General features: G+C 35.0%; 3 protein-coding genes and 1 long non-coding RNA gene across 10 annotated transcripts; 2 read left to right on the top strand and 2 right to left on the bottom strand.

Moving 5' to 3' along the window:
* The first annotated feature begins 397 nt into the window (after positions 1 to 397).
* On the top strand, positions 398 to 4,824 carry LOC106322994 (phospholipase D zeta). Of its 3 annotated transcripts, none has more exons than XM_013761146.1 (5): positions 398 to 401; positions 663 to 776; positions 1,237 to 2,449; positions 2,940 to 3,647; positions 4,247 to 4,824. In XM_013761146.1, exons 2-5 carry the CDS (start codon positions 675 to 677, stop codon positions 4,690 to 4,692), a joined length of 2,469 nt encoding a protein of 822 aa, XP_013616600.1. In that variant the 5' UTR covers positions 398 to 401; positions 663 to 674; the 3' UTR covers positions 4,693 to 4,824. The 3 variants fall into 3 exon arrangements, with proteins under 3 accessions (XP_013616600.1, XP_013616598.1, XP_013616599.1); XM_013761144.1 differs by lacking the exon at positions 398 to 401 and adding an exon at positions 415 to 556 and having other exon boundaries at positions 656 to 776; XM_013761145.1 differs by lacking the exon at positions 398 to 401 and adding an exon at positions 435 to 556.
* A 1,927-nt stretch (positions 4,825 to 6,751) lies between these two features.
* On the top strand, positions 6,752 to 9,154 carry LOC106322484. 2 transcript variants are annotated; one of them, XM_013760516.1, is made up of 6 exons: positions 6,752 to 6,956; positions 7,041 to 7,163; positions 7,931 to 8,178; positions 8,347 to 8,434; positions 8,683 to 8,749; positions 8,837 to 9,154. In XM_013760516.1, the coding sequence occupies exons 2-6, from the start codon at positions 7,108 to 7,110 to the stop codon at positions 8,888 to 8,890; spliced, it is 513 nt and encodes a 170-aa protein (XP_013615970.1). In that variant the 5' UTR covers positions 6,752 to 6,956; positions 7,041 to 7,107; the 3' UTR covers positions 8,891 to 9,154. The 2 variants fall into 2 exon arrangements, with proteins under 2 accessions (XP_013615970.1, XP_013615969.1); XM_013760515.1 differs by having other exon boundaries at positions 7,871 to 8,178; positions 8,837 to 9,148.
* Positions 9,155 to 9,241: 87 nt separating this feature from the next.
* LOC106322482 lies at positions 9,242 to 11,081 on the bottom strand. 2 transcript variants are annotated; one of them, XM_013760514.1, is made up of 6 exons: positions 10,755 to 11,081; positions 10,552 to 10,651; positions 10,379 to 10,478; positions 10,197 to 10,273; positions 9,734 to 10,017; positions 9,242 to 9,645 (listed from the first exon to the last, which is right to left on the bottom strand). In XM_013760514.1, the coding sequence occupies exons 1-5, from the start codon at positions 10,846 to 10,848 to the stop codon at positions 9,762 to 9,764; spliced, it is 627 nt and encodes a 208-aa protein (XP_013615968.1). In that variant the 5' UTR covers positions 10,849 to 11,081; the 3' UTR covers positions 9,242 to 9,645; positions 9,734 to 9,761. The 2 variants fall into 2 exon arrangements, with proteins under 2 accessions (XP_013615968.1, XP_013615967.1); XM_013760513.1 differs by having other exon boundaries at positions 9,242 to 10,017.
* An 806-nt stretch (positions 11,082 to 11,887) lies between these two features.
* On the bottom strand, positions 11,888 to 14,297 carry LOC106325246. Of its 3 annotated transcripts, none has more exons than XR_001266848.1 (6): positions 14,006 to 14,215; positions 13,649 to 13,909; positions 13,502 to 13,558; positions 12,942 to 13,386; positions 12,249 to 12,321; positions 11,888 to 12,155 (listed from the first exon to the last, which is right to left on the bottom strand). It is a non-coding gene; the product is annotated as an uncharacterized LOC106325246 (long non-coding RNA). The 3 variants fall into 3 exon arrangements; XR_001266847.1 differs by lacking the exon at positions 12,249 to 12,321 and adding an exon at positions 14,223 to 14,297 and having other exon boundaries at positions 11,890 to 12,155; positions 14,006 to 14,125; XR_001266846.1 differs by lacking the exon at positions 12,249 to 12,321 and having other exon boundaries at positions 11,891 to 12,155.
* Between the last annotated feature and the right edge of the window lie 268 nt (positions 14,298 to 14,565).

The following is a 14,565-nucleotide window of genomic DNA, read 5'->3' on the forward strand; positions in this document are numbered from 1 at the left end:
CCCCCCCCCCAATTTTCCAGATATTCAGAAAATAACAATAACAGTAAATCTAACATTATCATTGACATTAACATTAGCTAGTGACCAGATTAATTTTTCATTTTGAGATATGGCTTGGATGTTACCACTATTATGCGAATTAATATCGGTTTATTTCATATAAACAATATCGTGTTTAATGGTCTCTTCAGTAGACAGACATGTAGAATAGTAATGGATTGGGATGGAATAAGTTGTATACGTCAGATTAATGTCCAAAAGAAGAATATTCCATTTGGGACTTCCTTGTCTTTGGTTTGGCCTACAAGAAAAGGATTACTTAAGATGACATATTGTCTCAAACTCCATTAAAAAGACTTCACCTCTTTCTTCTAGCAATCAAACCCATGCAGTTTTCTCAAGTAATCCACAATCCTGTTCCAAACGTTTCATTTTCCAAACTCGATTTTGTCCTTATATTCTAACTTTACGTATACATACTTTATATTGCCTAAGCGGTTAGAAGCCTTTTAGCAAAATAAGATCATCAAAAGGGAGATTATTCTTATTCCTTGTGGTTTGTTTTCATTATTAGTTATAGTAACATACTCATCCAAAAAAAACATTCATCCACTTTCCCCGAGATAATCCAAACCTATATTTTAAACTCAAATAGTTTGCAGGTGAAAAAGAATATGGCGGAACAGTTGCTGCTGCATGGGACTCTTGAAGTGAAGATATACAGGATCGACAGGTTGCATAAACGTGGAAGATTCAGTTTATGTGGCACTTGCTCGGTATGTATGATAATAATTGCAGTTCGAATTTATTAGTGGTCGTAAAATGTGAATCACATAATATTTTTAAAATGTTAATTAATTAAAATTTTTATTGGATACGTTAATTTATCTTATCAATAAAATTGTATTTATCTTTCTTAATTCATTTAATGGATTGTATAGGTTATTATTATTTTTAATTTATCGAAGTCTTTATTAGTAGCTGCATATTATCTAGCTAATTTCATTTCTTATAAAGCAATTGTACTCCGTACACCCCAAAGATACCATATTTGCAATCCATACCCTAAATCCCTCAATTTTTCTTCCTTTCATCACTACCATTTTCCCCCATTTGTATGGTATCCCACTCTTATAAGTATATTGAGCTAATTAGCTCTTTCTTATATTTATATATATATATATTTTTTTTTTGACAATCATTACCTTGTAAAATAAAACTCAAAATGATTAATAGGGGAACAAGGAACCGGCGGGGAAAAAGATTCAATCCCCAATCAAGAATCTAACGTCCTCATGCACAGATTTACTAGGAGGGCATCTCTACGCAACCGTTGACCTAGACAGAGCAAGGGTGGCTCGAACCATGATGAGACGTCATCCTAAATGGTTCCAATCTTTTCATCTATACGCCGCACATTCAATCTCCAAAATCATATTCACAGTCAAAGAAGATGAACCGGTCAGTGCGAATTTAATCGGCCGAGCTTATTTACCTGTCACCGAAGTCATCACAGGACAACCTGTAGACCGATGGCTCGACCTTTTAGACGAGCACAAGAGTCCTATCCAAGGAGGTTCGAAAATCCATATACGTGTGACGTTCACTAGCGTAACACATGACGTGAACTGGAACAAAGGTATCGTTATACCTTCGTTCAAAGGAGTCCCTAACGCATTTTTCAACCAACGAGAAGGTTGCAAGGTTACGCTTTACCAAGACGCTCATGTCCTCGAAGATTACCAGGACATTACCCTCTCGGGAGGACAAGTGATATACAGTCATCATCGGTGTTGGGAAGATATTTTTGATGCAATATGGGACGCAAAACATTTAATATATATCACAGGTTGGTCGGTCTACACCGACATAACAATGATCAGGGATCCTAAACGGCCAAGACAAGGAGGTAACCTGAAGTTAGGAGAATTACTGAAGAAGAAAGCAGAAGAGAACGTGACCGTTCTAATGCTTGTGTGGGACGATAGAACGTCTAACGAAGCATTCAAGAGAGACGGTTTAATGATGACTCATGATCAAGAAACTTACAATTACTTCAAGAACACGAAAGTGCGTTGCGTTCTGTGTCCGCGGAATCCTGATAACGGTAGTAGCCTTGTTCAAGGGTTTGAAGTGGCTGCGATGTTTACTCACCATCAGAAAACCGTTGTGGTGGACGCTGAAGTGGAGGGGACGAAAACTAAGAGAAGGATAGTAAGTTTTCTTGGAGGGATTGATCTTTGTGATGGGAGGTACGATACTCAGGAGCATCCTTTGTTCGGTACTTTGAATAATTTTCATTCTAATGACTTTCACCAGCCGAACTTTGATGGTGCATCGATTAAAAAAGGCGGTCCACGTGAGCCTTGGCATGATATTCACTGCAAGCTGGATGGTCCTGCGGCGTGGGATGTTTTGTACAATTTTGAACAGAGATGGATGAAACAAGGTATTGAAACAAAGTAAACTAGGCTTCAACAGTTTGTTTTTCCAGTTACATCTTATAACAACTTTACCAAAAAAAAAACAAGTTATAAAGTTTACATGACTTTCTCCAAATATATCTACACCATTTAAAACTTTAAATAGTTGTTATGTTTTAAATTATTATAGCGGAAGGAAAAAGGATTTATTTGAATTATTTACCTAAAAAGGCTTTGTTTGAATTTGGTGTTTGCAAATTATTCTAAGAGAATATATCTTATGATCTTTTTCTATTTTTAATGTGAAAAGTAGTTGATGTCAAAAAACAAAAAAAGTGAAAACTAGTTGCATGTAGATTACAAACTCATGAATTATTTTTTAAAGGCCATTCACATTAAATTTAATGGCTTAGAAACTCATGGAATTAAACAATCAAAGTCTTAAAACAATCATTCCTAGAAACTCAAAGCATTTAATCGTTAGTTTCATTATATACTAATTTTGTTTGTTTACAGGTAGTGGTAGAAGGTACTTAGTATCAATGGAACGGCTCTCAGAGATCACGGTTCCGCCACTACCATTTGTAAAATCCGACGATGTTGAAGGTTGGACGGTCCAAATTTTCCGGTCGATAGATGATGGTGCGGTTCTAGGATTCCCAGAGGATCCTCGTGAAGCTTCCAGCGTAGGACTTATCACGGGAAAAAATAACGTCATTGAAAGAAGCATACAAGACGCTTACATTAACGCCATAAGGAGAGCCAAACACTTTATCTACATTGAGAACCAATACTTCCTAGGAAGCTCCTTTGGATGGAGTTCAAGAGACGTTAATATAAACGAGATCAACGCTTTACACCTTATTCCCAAAGAGATTTCCCTCAAGATTGTGAGCAAAATCGAGGCAGGGGAGAGATTTTCAGTGTATGTTGTGATACCGTTGTGGCCTGAAGGGAAACCTGGTTCTGCTTCGGTTCAAGCAATACTAGATTGGCAAAGGAGAACAATGGAGATGATGTATACTGATATCGTCATTGCTCTTAGGAAGAAAGGTTTAGATGCAAACCCTAGAGACTACTTAACGTTTTTCTGCCTTGGGAACCGGGAAGTTAACAAGGCGGGTGAATACTCGCCTCCGGAGAAACCAGCGGCCAATTCTGATTACGCAAGAGCTCAAGAATCTCGTCGGTTCATGATCTATGTCCATTCTAAAATGATGATTGGTAAGTCAAAATCTACCTTGCATGACAAGGAAATTTAGTATCGAACTTAGGTTTTGGAGTGGGCCAAAAGCCCATGAACCTAGGCCTCCCGGTGCGGTTAATATGGTCATTCGGTTTGGTTAGTTTGATTTAGTTTGGTTCCACATAATTTTTTGAATTTAAACCTAAAGTTTGGTTGGTTTGGTATTCGATTAGTTTGGTTTTTGAAAATCTTACCAAACTTAATTGAATTTTTTTTATTTCGGTCAGATTTTGGTTAAATTTTGTAAAGAATTTGAGTGGTTGATTTCGGTTAGTTCGATTCGATATTTGGTTAGTTTGGTTCAGATTTTTCGTTAGAGGTGGTAACCTTTAATTATATTTTTTATGAAAAAATAAACTGAAATAACCGATTGTTTAATCAACATTATTTTTAATCTACCAAATCGAACCGAATTTATAACCAAAACTGAACCGGAAACCAAAAAATTGTGGTTTGGTTCAGACAAAAATTCCCAGGCCTACATGAACCCATCAAAGCCAAGCCTTAAACAAGCTATTCAGAATAATTATTAAGTTCTCATAACATATACAGTTTCTAACTTCCTATCTCTATGCAGTTGATGATGAATACATAATAATAGGATCAGCAAATATTAACCAAAGGTCTATGGATGGAGGTCGTGACTCAGAGATCGCAATGGGAGCATACCAACCTAACCATTTGATAACTACCAATCAAATGAAGCCAACGGGTCAAGTTTTCAGCTTTAGGATATCACTGTGGCTTGAACATCTACGGGTTATAACCAATCCATTCATGTTCCCTGAAAGCGAAGAGTGCATAAGAATGGTCAATGCAAAGGCAGACGAGCTATGGGGACTATACTCAGCACAAGTGTACCCTCGAGATCATGATCTACCGGGGCACTTACTTAGTTATCCGATTAGCATTGGTACCAACGGGGAGGTAACAAATCTTGCTGGGGCTGAGTTGTTTCCTGATACAAACGCAAAGGTTTTCGGTGAAAAATCTAATTATCTCCCTCCCATCCTCACTACTTAAGTGATGTAACACTTGCATCGCATACTATATGCAGAATTTGTAATTTCGGTTGTGTTAATCAAGTCTAGTTTAAATAAATTTGAGAATAAAAAAGAGTTTAATGTGGAAAACAGTCTAGACCGTTCATAAACCCTTTTTAATCAAACTTATGGATAACAACAACAAACGAAAACTCTTCAAACTTTTTTTTCACATTATCAATAACTGAGATGGCGACATAATTCAACTTATCCATTGACACTGCCGACAAAAATACCATCCATGTTCACTCATTAATGTTTTTTTTTTGTACATTCTCAAATTGTTTTGCTATTCACTAATCAATCAAAAAGGAACCAAACAACGTCCTCTCCTCGAGAGGATTATATACTTTAGCTTGGAAATTCTCTAATTTATAATATAAAAATCATGACAATAACAAAAGGAAAAAAAAGTACGTTGACAGAACATAAAAATGTTTTTTTTTTTTGAAAAGACGAACATAAAAAGGTATTCCTAATCAGTAATCACAATGGCTCTCACATGCACGAATCTCTTTCTTTTCTATACTTATCAGTGCTTTTAAATTACATTTTTTAACAAGTAAATTTTTAGTTTTAGATATACCACTATTTGTTGACAAAAAGAAGATATACCATAATCATTCTTCTAATCTAAAATTTTATAGTTCTAATCAATACTATTAAATTAGGAACATGACCTATTGATATAGGTTTAGTCCACCTATTATTTTTAAAATCTCTTTTATTATTTTACTAATATTAACCTCATTCTTAATTTCATGATTCTAGGGACCTATTTCTCTCAATAAACTAACAGCCGACAGTTTCATTTTAATTTCATAATTCTAGGAAACCACTTTTCTTAATTAATTATTTCCTCATCGTATTTTGATATTAACACTTGATAAATAACATAGGAAAATAGAATACATATATTAGTTCACGGTTTATGACATATTACTTTATTTTGACTAGAGTTCTAATGCGTTTATGAAGTTTATGTTTTATTTTTTCACCTAATAATATTTTAATATACTATTACGATCTACACTTTTTAATAATGACAGTTGACTTAATGGTTGAGTTTAGTAGGTTTAAGTATAAAATATGTAAACAATTTATTTAATGAAAATCACCAATATCTATTACATATCTATAAACATAGCAGTTTTTATGTTTAGTGAAAACTACTACCAACTTTTAGAATACAGTATAACATCTTTAAATCAATACTATATAAATTAATATACACTAAAAATCTCTATAAAATAATATAATTTTATAGACTCAAATTGAGTTTTTAGTTCAATTAGTATATCGATAAATTAATATCTCTATAAATTAATAAAAAAATTATAGTTTTGGTATAGTCCCAACATTATTAATTTATAGAGGTTTCACTGTATATACATAACTAAAATATCGAGTTGGCAACAAAAAAAAGTCCAAAAACTTGATAAATCGAAGTATTTTTAAACTGATACGTGTTACTTAAAAATTTCAAGATTTTCATTAACTTAAATATATAGTCGACTCCTAAATCTTTTAAATAGGTGATATAGCATGGGTATCTTTTAAATTACAGAAAAATGTTATATATTTATAGAAACATAAAAAAAAATACAAACCAATATTATACTCGCAGGTCAAGATCTAAAACAAACAAATATGATTACAAAGAAACGAGTATACATGCATATGATTGAAAAGAACCAAACGTATGCTGAATCAACTTTTAAATTGTTATTATTTTATCAAATAGATTTTGATTAAGATTTATACATAAATATGATTATAAAGAAAAAAGACAAATATGATTAAAAAGAAAAACACAAATATTAAAATTAAATTTCTAAAAAAAAAATTAAAACAAAAAATATATCCGCCTTTTCAAAGGGTGGATCAAAATCTAGTAAAATTATTAAATGTTAATAGGGACATTTATGATTATTTATCTAAATGGTAGATAGATTTTTATTTTAAATTATTTATTTATTTATTATAAAATTAATAGTTAGTTATATTTATAAGGAATAACTGATTATTTGTAAAATAAACGGAATTTTTCTATTCCTTCTTTTTGGAGGAGTTGCAGAACCACCACACACAAGTTGTAGGAGAGAAAGAAAAGTCGAATAAAGAAGAAAAAGAAGACGCTCTGTTCTTGAATTCTTGAATTCTTGAATCAATCAATCAAAGCTGCTCCGGGGGTGGCTGAACAAAACCCTAATCCCAATTTTCCCCGAATATGCCATTTCTGAGGTTAGTTTTTCCTTTATTTTTATTCGAATTCAGTGATTGATTTTTAGCAAAAAAGTAAAAAAAATTGGATCTTGAAATTTGCAGGATAGTGAGACTACTCTTACCAGGGATTAGAGTGTTGATAAGAAGGTCGTTACTTTGGTTGCTGTAGATGCATATCCGTGAATATATTCCCTCTTGGATCTACCAGTTACTTGGTTGCATGGGGTGAGTCTGGATCCTTCTTCCCTTTCTCTTGTGTTTGTGTTACCTCTTTGTGTAAATCTTGTGAGAATTGGAGTAAAGTTTTGAACTTTTAAGTTTCTGAGTTTGACCCATCATCTTTTGAGATCTTGTGGCTATGTTGTTTCCTTGTATTTGTAGGTTAGGTTACTTCTCTATCTCTCTGTACTGAAACTGTGCATATAGTATATGGTTGTTGCTTGCATTTTAAGCAAAAACATGGATTCAAATCATTTCTCAAGTTTTAGTTTTGTTTGATGTAGTTTTCTCCCTTTGTATGTATGAGTGAGAAAGGAAGAGGAGTCCTGTGAGAATTGGAGTAAAGTTTTGAACTTTTAAGTATCTGAATTTGACCCAATCATCTTTTGAGATCTTGTGGCTATGTTGTTTCCTTGTTTTTGAAGGTTAGGTTAGCTACTGCTCTATCTCTCTTTATGGTAACTGTGCATATAGTATATGGTTGTTTATTGCAATTTAAGCAAACAATATGGATTCAAAGCATCTCTCAAGTTTTAGTTTTGTATCTCAATATGATTAAAGATCATTAGTGAAACTTCACTTCATAATCTCTAGATGGATATACATGTGACATGAATAATTCTCTACTTTTATCCTTGTGTTATTTTCTAACAAAGAGTCTTCCAAATTCAAATCCCTGATCTTTTTGCATTTTCTCTTGATTTCAAGAACAGGTCTCCACACGTTTTCTGCACTTCTCTTCTCACTGGCGTTTTTGTTTTATGGCAGTACAGAAGTTGTTTTGGATGCTGCAATAAACCACCGCTTATAGTTGCAGTGGATGAGCCGTCTAAAGGGTTAAGGATTCAAGGTCGTCTAGTGAAGAAGCCAAGCGTGTCGGACGACTTCTGGAACACGAGCACCTGCGAGATGGATAACAACAGCACAATGCAGTCACAGAGAAGCGTTTCTTCTATCAGCTTCACTAACAACACTGCTACTTCTGCAAGTAGTAGCAACCCCAATGAATTTGCTAACAATGGTTAGTTTTAAATTTCAACTTCTCTGGTGTATTAGTGCTTCAGACTTTTCGGATTGCTTTTGTTTTAGTACCTTTATGGTTCTCTTCTCTGTTTATTCTCATTCTTGTTCCTCAGAAATGTTGTTTTACCTTAGAGAAATGTTGTGTCGGATGTTTCTTTCTTGTTAGGATTGAACCTCTGGTTGCAAACTAGACAACAGTGGCTTGCAAATGGATCTTCTCAATCAAAGGCCAAAGTTCGAGAACCTACAATAAGGTTGGTGAAAGTTAGCTTTCTTTTTCCTCTGTCATGCATTAGAATTAAATTAAAAATTAAGGTAAATTGCACCCCATGAATGTAGTTCTTCACTTAATCCGTTATGAATGTAGTTCTTCACTTAATTTTATCAACAACAAGAATCAAATATTGAAAAAAGTTGATTTAGTTTCACTAATAGGCATATTGATCAACTGCTTTTGTAACCATACCTCACCATGAGTTAATAAATTTGATGATTTATTCAGCTGGAATGCAACGTATGAGAGCTTGTTGGGTATGAACAAGCGGTTCTCTCGTCCAATACCTCTCCCTGTAAGCATTTTTCTGCAACTTTCCAGATATTTTTTTTTTTTTTTGTAAAATCTGATTTTGATATATATGATTAATGGTTGTGGGCAGGAAATGGTGGATTTTCTGGTGGATGTGTGGGAGCAAGAGGGCTTGTATGATTGATTGATTTGCAACTCAAGAATATACTTAATCTCATCTCCTCTTTCTTCTTCTTCTTCTTGTGTGTGTTCTTGTGTGTAATCAAACTTTGCTTCCTGAAAAGTATTTAAAATCTCAAGGAACTAAGATATTTTACCTTCAAAGTAAATACTGATTTACATATATATTTTTGTTTGTGTGTTTTGATGTGTTAAATCACTTGATTATTGTAATAAACTCAGAATTGGTTTATATTTTATAATCCAAGTAAATCTTTCCTTCCGTAAATGTACTTTTCTTAGAGATGATTTGATTCTTTTCTGTCATCAGCTTCAGAGATACTGAACTCTGTGGATTGAACGGAGTGGCGGATACAGGTGTTGCTTCAGAGCAACAATGTTGGTCAAATGAAGGTGAATCTGAGCGGATGTGTCAATGTTTCGGACAACACAGTCTCTGCAATACCCCTGTGCCACAGACGCACATTGGAGTCTCTTAACCTTGATGGCTGACAAGAACATCACTGATGCAAGTCTTGTCGCAATGGCCAAGAACTGCTACTCAGTCAATGACCTTTGACATCTCAAACACTGGTCTCAGATCATGAGATCAAGGCTTTAGCATCTTCTCCCAACCACCTGAATCTTCATGAGGTTCTTTCTGTTGGCGGCTGCTCAGCCATTACAGACAAAAGCAAGGCATGTCTACCAAAGGCTATGTTTGTTTCCACTTTTGTTTAATCTGTACTACTGAATATTGTAGAAGCTTCCCTGAACATACTATCCTTTGTAATATAACATGATCGTCAGATCGTTTTGTTGTGATTACAAAAGTTAAATAAATGTGTCCTGCGACCAAAACTCTTACCAATAGAAAACCAAAAAAAAGGAATCATTCAGTCGTCTCTCCAAGTATCTCTCAAAGAGTAATAGCTTTTGTCATTGCCAAACCCAAGAAGCTCCTTCAGACCAAAAGCAAAGCAGCAACCATGGACAGTTGTTAGACTAGTCCTGTTGTCTTCTGGAGAAGCTTCCATGTCACCATCCTCGTACCTCACTAAGCTTCCTTTCTCAAGATCATCCCAAGAGCCGTGATCTATCTCCTCCACTCTATTCACTTCTTCAGCTTCATTTTTTGGTCCTACCCTCTCTCTGTTATTAGTATAACATATTTTAGTTAAGAATCAAAAAGTTGTGGATTTGTCACAAATGAAAAGTATTAATTAAACACATTGTTCATCAAGAACCAGCTAGAAAAGAATTAGACTTTTTGTTTTTACTCCAGTAGACCCGTAATTAAAGAATAACCCTCCGAAAATAATTAGACTTACAAATTATTTTGTTTGGATTTCCTAGAGTATCCCTTGCTCAATACGGCATTGCCAGACACATGGTTCTTGAATCTTACCTGAAACATATTTGTAATAACGTCTTGTTATGTACTGAATCTTACACCTGCCTAAACCTAACTATAACATGTATCATGAAAAGATGGAATGATTAGACATAAAACCTCATCACCGTCCTTCATGCCATAACTTCCGATGCACTCCGTATCGGTGACTAGCTTCTGACCCCCATAACACAAGCAGAAATGTCCCCACACGTGTGACCTTCACCATGTAACCACACTTGTCTGAAATTTCCATTAATACATAATGAGAGAGAAACATGCAAGTAAAGTACCATGAGATCTTGGATGGTCCTTTCTTGGGGACGTGGCTGAAGGCCGTCTCTATAGCAAGCTTGAGATCCCTAACGGTCGCGGAGCTCGTTACGTTAACATCTTCACGTAGTAAATATAGATTAAAAATCGAAGCTAGCCAACGCCTATTGATAAGTAGTGACCACAACGAAAGTTAAAGATAATACGATGATGATGCATTTACCAAAGGACGTGCCATCTAGTTTGAGAACGGAGAGCCTAATGGGTCCGGTGGGAAGTTTATCGTATGAAAAAGTCCGGCGACGAAAGCTTCCCATGTTCTTGAGACAAGATCAATGCAAATCAAGAAACCCTAGGTAACACGATATTAGCATCCTCTTTGATGGATTAGGGTTTAAAGATTACTTTATTTGGAAGGGATGATCAAATGAATCTTTGTATCGGATTTTATATTCGAAGGACCGTCTCTTGCTATTGTCTGATTCGTTTGGAGTTCGAATCAGACAGATGCAGTTTGGTCTTGACGAAGGTTTTACGATTCTTTCGTTTTGTTTGTTATTGCCAAGATTCCTTGTTGGAGAAGTTAGGGTTGGCCGCGTTTCTTGTGATTTTCTTCTCTCTTTCAATCATTCTCTTACTAATTTTAGCATTTTCCTTTTGCTAATTATATCGAATCTTGTAATATTTAGTCGCCATTACAAAAGCTATGGCGTCTCCTTAATAAACTACGCCTTTGGAGTTTGGACTAATAGCAAAACCATTTATTAAATTTAAATATAAGAAACATCTTGAAAATGAACAAAAAACTTCACCAAATCAGGTCTTTTAAAGTCTTAACTTAAATAATGATTCGCTACACCTTTGTCTATAACTATTTGGCGCACTCGTGAAACAAAGTAACGCGTGATTCGGCCATGTATGTAGAAAATTTTGGTTCTGTTCGGTTATTTTTTCCTGGCCAACGAAATTGTTTTATGGTTCAGTTATGGTATCTATTGATCATCCATTTATTTCCTAATATTTTTAAAAAAAACATCAACATATGATTTGATAAATATTATGAAAATACATGCACATTTAAAGGATAAATGAAAATTGACCAATTATTTAAATACAATACTTGGTCAATTGTCAAAACGTAGTCGTTTGGGTGTTCAAAGTTTGTTCAACCGATTAGATATTCAAAAAAATCAACCATCCACATGTATACTGAAACTTTTCAACCGATTAGAGTTTTTTCTTTTCATTGAACTTAAGAATCTAAAGAAAAAGAGCTGTACAAAAATGTGGATATTTCAAATAAGTATTTATCTACAAAAGGTTTAAGTTCATTAAACATGTATAGATATTTCATATATAAACTACAAAGAAGATACACAAGAAACCTGTTTTCTTTTTCTCATCCATGTTGTCGATTAGTCTACTCTCAAACAAAGAGGGTACATCATTAACATACATAGAAACATTAACAGTCCATATATAAGACAGAGAGAGCTATAAGCATGTCTTAGACCGAACATGTGAGGTGACTGTAAATGATGAAAACAAGAGATCCAGATAGAAGGGCAGGCATTCTCAGAAGCAGCATTCCTCCAACACACAACAACAGCAGAGGGCAGTAAGACTGCAATTTTCAACCCACCGGGAAAAAAGACACAGTTAGTTGGAAACACAAGAGAATTAATAAGCAGAAGGAACAATATGCTTAAGGTTGTACCTTAGATAAACAATAAAAATATGAATACACCAACAGAAGATTTGGGTCCTTTAAGCCAATCATTACTCTTTTCCTACATAAGGTTTTCACTAGAGTGAACATAACATAAGTTGTAGATCACTAGAATTTCAAAAAAAAAATGCCTTATCTATCAATTTATACCTAGCTGCTATGGGAAGTTCTGGAGAGAGCAACTAGATTCATTGGGAAGTGAAAGATCATGTCTAAAAGAGTGGCTATTATGATGAATAGCTCTAAAATCATCAGTCATCCACAGATGCCAAGAACCTTCCTTAGAAGACCAAAAGAGCACTCAGAGACCTAGAACTAAGGATCAATACGAAGTCAACACTGAGTTTCACAGTAGATGTCCAAATTCAACTCACTTATCCAAACATCAACTCAGGGAATCTGGTTCTGATCCTAAGAGTCCCAAATATCAGAAAACAAAAACACTGGTTGGTTCAAAGAACCAAAAAAACATCAGTTAGTGACTAGTGAGTGATCCTTTTAAACCCACAGACAGTTAGCTCCAAAGGTGTCACAGATCAATCAATTGGTCAGACGAGAAAAAAACTCAAAACTCTTAATCATAGCTTTATACCGACACAATGAGTTTAACCAATATTGACGCAAGTTTTCAGGAAACATAGATTCTCAATGTAAATTAATGGCGAGTGGAGAGGGACGAACCAGCCACGGTGCAAAGAGGAGGAACCAGAGTCAGAATCTTTGGTGATTTGTCTCGAAAGGAAGATATATTTCAATCCAGCGATGATGACCCGTTGATCAAAGTAGAGAATGTGATTGTGTCGGGCTCATAGCCAAGCTTCAACATCTTTCCAAAAACAGAAAAAGCAAAACCGAGTTTACGACACCCCGACAGAAGCAATTGATGACTATACTCATCGTGTAGAGGTCATGTGAAATCCCATTCAGTTCCGTTTGCTTGCAGGGACCATTAGATGCATACAAAAATATCAAATTTTCCTTTACCCTAAGTTCCTAACAAAAACTCAGCAATGCATTCACGTGCCTCCACTTGAACTCCCTTTCTTGTTCCACCCATTGTTGGCTTCAGACAGTTTCGCACTTAGAGCTTCACTTAGTTCTTCCCAAGGGTTCCCTTTTCCATTCTCTGCAATTTACATAAGTTCAACGATAAAGTAGCTTATCTACCACGAGAGATATAGCGTAAACGGCTTAGGTATTGATTGATCATTTGGCTCAAAAAGGAGAGTCAGAAATTTTACTCGAAAGGAGGAAACTTCGGGACTCCAGGATGATGTTAACTCAATAAAATCTCCTTTCTGAAACATTAACAGATCAGCAGTGAGGAGAACAACAATCTTGATTGAATCTATAAACAACACAACTCAAGGTAACTACCATAAGCAAACCTTGGTGTACTCCACAAGCTGTTCATAGTCTATCAGACCGTTAGCAAGTGTCACTGCCTCTACGGGCTGTGTCTGATAAGTATCATCTTCATTTAAATCCCAAGCATATCGTTTGGAAAATCCGTCTTCTCTGTACCATTTCTTCTTCGTCATGGTTACATTATCAAGCCATGATCATTATAGATATTTCAGATTGGGCAAAAGCTTAAGGAAATGAAAATAGGGGTAAGTCATACGGTTCAGTTTCAGGGGAGGCTTCATCTGAAAAGTAAGCATATAAGAGAAACTGTGAGGAGCCAAAAGAAAATGTATGAACCTTCTGCAGAGAGGAAATTAGGTGATGATTTATTTATATACCGAGCGGCTTGAAGCGAATGTGGCCTGGCCTCACTTCAACAGGAACCATTTCATCCCCTACGACATCACCGTTTTCTTCTGGCTGCTGCTTTTCGAGGGCTTCAGAGTGCTACCAACCATCTGCATCTCCAAATTAACAAGAAAGAAGATATCAGTTTTGCTTAAACGAGTGATAGATACATGTGTGTCTTTATCATTGAAGTATGTGAAGACAAACCTCTTCCTTCTCTGGTTTGTCTTCTCTCTCAACCATTGTCGTTTAGCCTTTTTACGCCGAGTAGGTATCTAAAATAAATACAAGGAAGAGTTTTGTAAGAGAAGATATGTTAATCTCTCTATAATAATTGCTCACAGCTAACTTTCTTCGACATGCATTATTTTAACCCTGTTGTATGCAAATAAACACAATAATGCAATATATACACCTAATATACAATTTAAATGATCAAAATAAATTAAAATAAGATTCTAAAACTCAGCAAAATTATGAGATATCAAAAAAGAGACAAACAACCGTTGGATGTACTCGGTGTTTTATTAGTTGTCTGTCCGTGATGTTT

This window comes from Brassica oleracea, chromosome C2 (assembly GCF_000695525.1).
Source record: "Brassica oleracea var. oleracea cultivar TO1000 chromosome C2, BOL, whole genome shotgun sequence".
Taxonomy (NCBI): domain Eukaryota; kingdom Viridiplantae; phylum Streptophyta; class Magnoliopsida; order Brassicales; family Brassicaceae; genus Brassica; species Brassica oleracea.

Coding starts and splice junctions, on each gene's coding strand:
- LOC106322994 (XM_013761146.1), top strand. CDS start 675: ATGGCGGAACAGTTGCTGCTGCATGGGACTCTTGAAGTGAAGATATAC. Junction 777..1,236: donor GTTTATGTGGCACTTGCTCG/GTATGTATGATA, acceptor AATGATTAATAG/GGGAACAAGGAACCGGCGGG. Junction 3,648..4,246: donor CCATTCTAAAATGATGATTG/GTAAGTCAAAAT, acceptor ATCTCTATGCAG/TTGATGATGAATACATAATA.
- LOC106322484 (XM_013760515.1), top strand. CDS start 7,108: ATGCATATCCGTGAATATATTCCCTCTTGGATCTACCAGTTACTTGGT. Junction 8,179..8,346: donor CAATGAATTTGCTAACAATG/GTTAGTTTTAAA, acceptor CTTTCTTGTTAG/GATTGAACCTCTGGTTGCAA. Junction 8,750..8,836: donor CTCGTCCAATACCTCTCCCT/GTAAGCATTTTT, acceptor GGTTGTGGGCAG/GAAATGGTGGATTTTCTGGT.
- LOC106322482 (XM_013760514.1), bottom strand. CDS start 10,848: ATGGGAAGCTTTCGTCGCCGGACTTTTTCATACGATAAACTTCCCACC. Junction 10,652..10,754: donor ACTAGATGGCACGTCCTTTG/GTAAATGCATCA, acceptor TACTACGTGAAG/ATGTTAACGTAACGAGCTCC. Junction 10,018..10,196: donor AAATCCAAACAAAATAATTT/GTAAGTCTAATT, acceptor TACTAATAACAG/AGAGAGGGTAGGACCAAAAA.